The sequence below is a fragment of the Sinocyclocheilus rhinocerous genome, unplaced genomic scaffold (genome assembly GCF_001515625.1).
Source record: "Sinocyclocheilus rhinocerous isolate Xijiao unplaced genomic scaffold, SAMN03320098_v1.1 scaffold1376, whole genome shotgun sequence".
Taxonomy (NCBI): Eukaryota; Metazoa; Chordata; class Actinopteri; order Cypriniformes; family Cyprinidae; genus Sinocyclocheilus; species Sinocyclocheilus rhinocerous.
Genome location: NW_015646354.1, coordinates 570,324 through 578,901, shown reverse-complemented (window position 1 = coordinate 578,901; position 8,578 = coordinate 570,324). Strand labels below are relative to the sequence as shown.

The 8,578-nt window shown below is 44.3% G+C and overlaps 1 protein-coding gene across 4 annotated transcripts in view; it reads right to left on the bottom strand.

Annotated features, from left to right (window-relative positions):
* Positions 1-8,578, bottom strand: part of LOC107707552 (serine/threonine-protein kinase BRSK2-like) — a 228,694-nt gene that overhangs the window by 29,847 nt on the left and 190,269 nt on the right. For all 4 annotated transcript variants that reach the window (XM_016511618.1, XM_016511619.1, XM_016511620.1 and 1 more), the window contains exon 9: positions 2,191-2,222. In XM_016511618.1, the coding sequence (XP_016367104.1) occupies positions 2,191-2,222 (32 nt within the window). The remainder of the gene's footprint in view (positions 1-2,190; positions 2,223-8,578) is intronic.

The window sequence follows — 8,578 nt, the reverse complement described above, 5'->3', positions numbered from 1 at the left end:
TTAAATGGGTCATATGATGCGATTTCAAGTTTTCCTTTCTCTTTGGAGTGTTACAAGCTGATTGTGCATAGATAAGATCCCTGAAGTTGCAAAGACTAAAGTCTCAAAACCAAAGAGATATTCTTTATCAAAGTTAAGACTCTGCCACGCCCCCCTAAAACGTCTCGTTCTAACACGCCCCCACATATCTACCTCACTATGTGGAAATATTTGCGTAATGCCGCCCAAATGTGCACGCAAAGAAAGAAGGCGTGGTTTCAGTAACCGCAGTTAGTGTTGAAGCAGCATGTCAGGGAGACGCTGTGTGTTTCTAGGCGAAAGCAAAAGCACTTTATTTGGCCTTCCGAAAGTAGATGCATTTAGGAATCTTTAAGATTCTGACTTTGCTATGATAATCTGGCGCTTCTGAATCAGCTACTGTTTTGTTATTAGTTTAAGTATTTGCTATTGACTGTTCAAATGCGGAGTTTTGTGCATCGTGTGTGTGTGTGTGTGTGTGTGTGTGAGAGGGGAACAGGGTCACATAACAGGAGAGTGAACTGCTTGTCAGAAATCATAGCACGTCAGCTGTCTTAACCGTGGCTTGTGTACTGCAAACACATACCAGCTTCATCACTGTGTCCAGCTTCATCACTGTGTCTGTCACTCGACTCTGTTCCCCTTTCGCGCTTGAACTGATGGTAAAACTAATGACATTATTTACTGTCTTTACATTTATTTTGAAAGCTGAAGCTGTGATTATGGTAAGGGGCGTTACATTTCCGACGAGTGCTTGCGGTGTTCGGTCAATCACAATGCACTGGGTCAGCTGGCCAATCAGAGCAGACTGCGCTTGTCGGAAGGAGGGACTTTGTAGAAAACGAAGCGTTTGAGAGAGGCGGGGCATAGAGGACCTACAATAATGTACAGTATTTGAAAAATAATGTTTTTTGAACATTAAAGCATGTCAACATATTCTGTTACACCAAATACACAAAATAATGATCTTTAAAAAAGCATCATATGACCCCTTTAACACGTTTTTTTTTTTTTCCACACACTAACCCCTTCCACCAATATAAATCATTTAAATATACAGAAAAGTTAAATAAATGAACAAATGCATGCATAAATAACTGGCTACATTTAGTTATATAAAAATAAGGTAAAAGTATAAAGAATAAAGGTAAGCTCGTTTGTTCAGTAGCCTAAATCAATGCTTATTTATTGGGCTATTGGATAATATTAATATTAGTACGAAGATAATTAACATAGAACACTATATATATACTGTGCATAATTATTCATAAATTAATTCATTAATTAAAAAAAAGGTTTTTTTTTTGTTTTTTTTTAAATCGTGGAAACCTTGACTTATAATCAACAGGAAACAGCAAATGACTAATTTTACTTAATTTTACATCCTTGCTAAATAAAAGTATTAATTTCTATTATCGCCCCCCACCCAAATATATATATATATATATATAAAATGACAGTAAAATGCTGATATTTGGATCTTTCTATTCATCAAAGAATCCTGAAAAAATTTACTCAACTTTTAAAAATATTGATAATAATAATTAAAAATGTTTCTTGAGCAGTAAATCAGCATATTAGAATGATTTCTGAAGGATCATGTGACACAGCCCGTGTGTCCCCTGTGATATCGGTGAAAGTAAACGTCATTTCAAAGGCGTTTTAATGAACGATTATAAAAACAAGCAACTTTGTCATTAGAATAACTGCACATACATCCATAATCTACATATGGACGTGTCAAATCCCAATTAATAAAGCAACACAAGCATGTGTTTCATTCTCAGCTTCGCAATCCTAACAACCACAGCCAGTTCTGACCCTAAATCCATGACAAGCTTCCCTCTCAGATCCGCTCCAAATATTTGCTGTCACCATCTGTTAGAAAAGACGGTGGAGCAGCGAAAAACATAAGTATTCTGCTTAAACGCAGGCGGCGTGTCTTTGACCCCAGAGAGGGACGACCTTCGCCTGCTGTCTCTGTCTCTCTGGAGGAAGCCGGAGGAAAAGTGTCCTTGCTGCTGACATGTGAGGTCTGTGCCGTTTATCACACCGCATCTCTGAGACAGACACACTTTTGATCCCGTCTATCCGTCCCTAACACCCAGCCCGCTGTTTCTGTGTCACAACGATTGTTTCCTGTCCCCAGAATCATGGGAGTTCAGTACTTACATGTACCAGGTGTGCTTCTGGATCAGCTCTAACTGTAAGAGAAACACACAGAGAGAGACGGTTAGAGCCACTGCAGAAAAACAGCAGCCATCAATGAAGCACTTTAGAGAACAGGTCTCAATCAATCACTCGAAATGATACTCGCAAATCTAATTTCAAGTCAATCTGAAAATAATATTAAGATAAAAACACAATTGGAAAATGTGTGTGTGTGTGTGTGTGTGTGCGTGTGTGTGTTTGTGTTATTAATTGTAAATAGTTTTTCAACTATTTACTATTGTGTTTACTATTTTTTTTTACATTTTACATTGTCATTTTAACACATTAATATGGTGCAGTTAATAATGAAGAGGGGAAAAAAAATGCAACATTGCCCCTGGCCTTCAAATAATTAGGGCTGACAATTTAAAATGGTAATTTAGTGTTACTAATTATAAGAAAAAAATGCATACTCATGACCCCTGTTTTTTTGTATCAATTCAATATCAGATATTATAGTTCCCTTTCAGTCGGTCACTCTCGACGTCACGTCGGATGACCGACGAAATTGGGATCTCGCTTAGAGAGACCAATCTACTTCGAGTGTAAACTAAACGAGCCAATGCACATTGGCATGCGATTATTGCATCCAGCTGCCACTGATCACAGCGTGAGTATAAGTAGGCAGCAGATGCAGCGCATATTCAGGTTTTCGCTGAGGAGCCGAGCCGGTGACCCGGCCGCTCAGCGGTGGTACAGGAGCTGTGGCGACGGGACGTGACGTCTCCGTTCCCTCCTTCAGGGAACGAGGGTTACCATACGTAACCGAGATGTTCCCTTTCAGTCGGTCACTCTCGACGTCACGTCGGATGACCGACGAAATTGGGATCTCGCTTAGAGAGACCAATCTACTTCGAGTGTAAACTAAACGAGCCAATGCACATTGGCATGCGATTATTGCATCCAGCTGCCACTGATCACAGCGTGAGTATAAGTAGGCAGCAGATGCAGCGCATATTCAGGTTTTCGCTGAGGAGCCGAGCCGGTGACCCGGCCGCTCAGCGGTGGTACAGGAGCTGTGGCGACGGGACGTGACGTCTCCGTTCCCTCCTTCAGGGAACGAGGGTTACCATACGTAACCGAGATGTTCCCTTTCAGTCGGTCACTCTCGACGTCACGTCGGATGACCGACGAAATTGGGATCTCGCTTAGAGAGACCAATCTACTTCGAGTGTAAACTAAACGAGCCAATGCACATTGGCATGCGATTATTGCATCCAGCTGCCACTGATCACAGCGTGAGTATAAGTAGGCAGCAGATGCAGCGCATATTCAGGTTTTCGCTGAGGAGCCGAGCCGGTGACCCGGCCGCTCAGCGGTGGTACAGGAGCTGTGGCGACGGGACGTGACGTCTCCGTTCCCTCCTTCAGGGAACGAGGGTTACCATACGTAACCGAGATGTTCCCTTTCAGTCGGTCACTCTCGACGTCACGTCGGATGACCGACGAAATTGGGATCTCGCTTAGAGAGACCAATCTACTTCGAGTGTAAACTAAACGAGCCAATGCACATTGGCATGCGATTATTGCATCCAGCTGCCACTGATCACAGCGTGAGTATAAGTAGGCAGCAGATGCAGCGCATATTCAGGTTTTCGCTGAGGAGCCGAGCCGGTGACCCGGCCGCTCAGCGGTGGTACAGGAGCTGTGGCGACGGGACGTGACGTCTCCGTTCCCTCCTTCAGGGAACGAGGGTTACCATACGTAACCGAGATGTTCCCTTTCAGTCGGTCACTCTCGACGTCACGTCGGATGACCGACGAAATTGGGATCTCGCTTAGAGAGACCAATCTACTTCGAGTGTAAACTAAACGAGCCAATGCACATTGGCATGCGATTATTGCATCCAGCTGCCACTGATCACAGCGTGAGTATAAGTAGGCAGCAGATGCAGCGCATATTCAGGTTTTCGCTGAGGAGCCGAGCCGGTGACCCGGCCGCTCAGCGGTGGTACAGGAGCTGTGGCGACGGGACGTGACGTCTCCGTTCCCTCCTTCAGGGAACGAGGGTTACCATACGTAACCGAGATGTTCCCTTTCAGTCGGTCACTCTCGACGTCACGTCGGATGACCGACGAAATTGGGATCTCGCTTAGAGAGACCAATCTACTTCGAGTGTAAACTAAACGAGCCAATGCACATTGGCATGCGATTATTGCATCCAGCTGCCACTGATCACAGCGTGAGTATAAGTAGGCAGCAGATGCAGCGCATATTCAGGTTTTCGCTGAGGAGCCGAGCCGGTGACCCGGCCGCTCAGCGGTGGTACAGGAGCTGTGGCGACGGGACGTGACGTCTCCGTTCCCTCCTTCAGGGAACGAGGGTTACCATACGTAACCGAGATGTTCCCTTTCAGTCGGTCACTCTCGACGTCACGTCGGATGACCGACGAAATTGGGATCTCGCTTAGAGAGACCAATCTACTTCGAGTGTAAACTAAACGAGCCAATGCACATTGGCATGCGATTATTGCATCCAGCTGCCACTGATCACAGCGTGAGTATAAGTAGGCAGCAGATGCAGCGCATATTCAGGTTTTCGCTGAGGAGCCGAGCCGGTGACCCGGCCGCTCAGCGGTGGTACAGGAGCTGTGGCGACGGGACGTGACGTCTCCGTTCCCTCCTTCAGGGAACGAGGGTTACCATACGTAACCGAGATGTTCCCTTTCAGTCGGTCACTCTCGACGTCACGTCGGATGACCGACGAAATTGGGATCTCGCTTAGAGAGACCAATCTACTTCGAGTGTAAACTAAACGAGCCAATGCACATTGGCATGCGATTATTGCATCCAGCTGCCACTGATCACAGCGTGAGTATAAGTAGGCAGCAGATGCAGCGCATATTCAGGTTTTCGCTGAGGAGCCGAGCCGGTGACCCGGCCGCTCAGCGGTGGTACAGGAGCTGTGGCGACGGGACGTGACGTCTCCGTTCCCTCCTTCAGGGAACGAGGGTTACCATACGTAACCGAGATGTTCCCTTTCAGTCGGTCACTCTCGACGTCACGTCGGATGACCGACGAAATTGGGATCTCGCTTAGAGAGACCAATCTACTTCGAGTGTAAACTAAACGAGCCAATGCACATTGGCATGCGATTATTGCATCCAGCTGCCACTGATCACAGCGTGAGTATAAGTAGGCAGCAGATGCAGCGCATATTCAGGTTTTCGCTGAGGAGCCGAGCCGGTGACCCGGCCGCTCAGCGGTGGTACAGGAGCTGTGGCGACGGGACGTGACGTCTCCGTTCCCTCCTTCAGGGAACGAGGGTTACCATACGTAACCGAGATGTTCCCTTTCAGTCGGTCACTCTCGACGTCACGTCGGATGACCGACGAAATTGGGATCTCGCTTAGAGAGACCAATCTACTTCGAGTGTAAACTAAACGAGCCAATGCACATTGGCATGCGATTATTGCATCCAGCTGCCACTGATCACAGCGTGAGTATAAGTAGGCAGCAGATGCAGCGCATATTCAGGTTTTCGCTGAGGAGCCGAGCCGGTGACCCGGCCGCTCAGCGGTGGTACAGGAGCTGTGGCGACGGGACGTGACGTCTCCGTTCCCTCCTTCAGGGAACGAGGGTTACCATACGTAACCGAGATGTTCCCTTTCAGTCGGTCACTCTCGACGTCACGTCGGATGACCGACGAAATTGGGATCTCGCTTAGAGAGACCAATCTACTTCGAGTGTAAACTAAACGAGCCAATGCACATTGGCATGCGATTATTGCATCCAGCTGCCACTGATCACAGCGTGAGTATAAGTAGGCAGCAGATGCAGCGCATATTCAGGTTTTCGCTGAGGAGCCGAGCCGGTGACCCGGCCGCTCAGCGGTGGTACAGGAGCTGTGGCGACGGGACGTGACGTCTCCGTTCCCTCCTTCAGGGAACGAGGGTTACCATACGTAACCGAGATGTTCCCTTTCAGTCGGTCACTCTCGACGTCACGTCGGATGACCGACGAAATTGGGATCTCGCTTAGAGAGACCAATCTACTTCGAGTGTAAACTAAACGAGCCAATGCACATTGGCATGCGATTATTGCATCCAGCTGCCACTGATCACAGCGTGAGTATAAGTAGGCAGCAGATGCAGCGCATATTCAGGTTTTCGCTGAGGAGCCGAGCCGGTGACCCGGCCGCTCAGCGGTGGTACAGGAGCTGTGGCGACGGGACGTGACGTCTCCGTTCCCTCCTTCAGGGAACGAGGGTTACCATACGTAACCGAGATGTTCCCTTTCAGTCGGTCACTCTCGACGTCACGTCGGATGACCGACGAAATTGGGATCTCGCTTAGAGAGACCAATCTACTTCGAGTGTAAACTAAACGAGCCAATGCACATTGGCATGCGATTATTGCATCCAGCTGCCACTGATCACAGCGTGAGTATAAGTAGGCAGCAGATGCAGCGCATATTCAGGTTTTCGCTGAGGAGCCGAGCCGGTGACCCGGCCGCTCAGCGGTGGTACAGGAGCTGTGGCGACGGGACGTGACGTCTCCGTTCCCTCCTTCAGGGAACGAGGGTTACCATACGTAACCGAGACGTTCTTACTTATATTTTTGATTGCATTAATTTTAGATAGTTTTGTTTTAATTTTAATTTTAGTTAGTTTTTGTCATTTTATTCTGTGATTTTTTGCCATTTTTTGGAAATTTTTCTTTATTTTTAATGTTTAGTTAATTAATTAATTTTTAAATAGTATTTTTTATGATTTTTTTTATTTCAGTTTTAGTTTCAGTCATTTTATTATGCATCAAGTTAAACTACATGGAAGTGAGGAACGTTGCCTGAAATAAAGTAAAATAAATAAGAAAAATAAAATAAGTTGAAATAAAATACGTTTTGGTATATATAATTTTATTTTAGTTAATGTTTCATTTCTTTCAAGTAACGGATATTCAAAATCTATTTTAATTTGTAATTATATTTTTGAATTGCTATTCATTTCAAACATTATCGTTGTGCAGTTAACTATGAGTAAAAAAGTGATTAAAAATGTACGATTCCCCCAGCCTGTGCAGTACATATATTTCATAATAAGGAATATATTCGATTTTTTTTTGTGGTTTGTTTTTGTTTTTAATATTACCACATTAGGACTGTCAATTTAAACATTAATTTAGTGTGATTTATGACTGGCTGGATCTGGAGTTTGTGAGTTTCACTAAATTAAATCTCTGAAAGACTTTCACATTTACACAGCACATAAAAACAAAACACACGAGGTTGTTCGCTTTACATATCAGCCAGACAGTCTCTTCCTCTCTAACAGCTCTTGACTAAAATAAGTTGCAAAGACCAGCATCCTTTAAAGACTTCAGTGCAGTAGTCCGCTGTGAACTCTAGTGTTGTAGGCTTGGTAAAAGAGCCGCCGAGAGCAACCCTTCTGAAAAATGACAAATGGGACGGGCTACGGTCTCGTGACCTTCATGGAAATGTGTAAGTAAAGGCCACGAGACCTCCAGAAGATGAATACCAGAGCGAGTCCAGCTGAGAGGTAATGGAGACGTTTCGTCTGAGAGCAGATACATCAGCATCTGATGACTAATGACCGGCTGTGTAGAGATGAGGGAGCAGAGATCCAATTATTATTTGCATATCTGTGCTGGAGTGGGACATAACTGCTGTCTACTGTTTTCCTCAATCATCTGTTTCTATGATATGTATTTCACATATGCTAACGCCTCACACACAGGCAAACACATACGTTCGTTTACATGTGGCAAAACCCTCGAAATGAAAAAAAATGAAAAAATTCCAATCAACAGGTATAATTACCTAGGAAATTGAACAGATGTTATTTAAAACCTTTGATGGTTCGTTCACTCACAAAACACAAAGAAGTGTTTTTACGCAAACAAATATGTGTAAAAACATGCATGTGTCCATTTTGCTTTGAACTGAATGTGTTTTATATGTAAAAATGTTTTTTTAACCAATGATTTGCACCATGTTTTATGAACGAGGCCCAAAGTTTCAAAGACACTAGGTGTTTATTTACAAAGTTTGGCCAGAGCAGTGTTTTTATTGGTAAATAAACCAAAAGTAATACTAAAACTGTTAAAATTGTTTTCAGTAATTGAAATACATATTTTTTAAAGCATTTCCAAAATGTAAAAAATTAGTGAGAATAAATAATATTTGGACAGAAAACTAAATGCCTTCATGCCAGAACTAGATAGGATATTTGATTTGGTTGATTTTTAAAACCAAAATTAGTCCAGAACTGCATTCTGAATAAGAAATAAATAATATATTGGCTATTTATTAAGGGTCAACAATAAGGAAATAAATAAGGAAATAGATGATAGACAGACAGACAGACAGACAGACAGACAGACAGATAGATAGA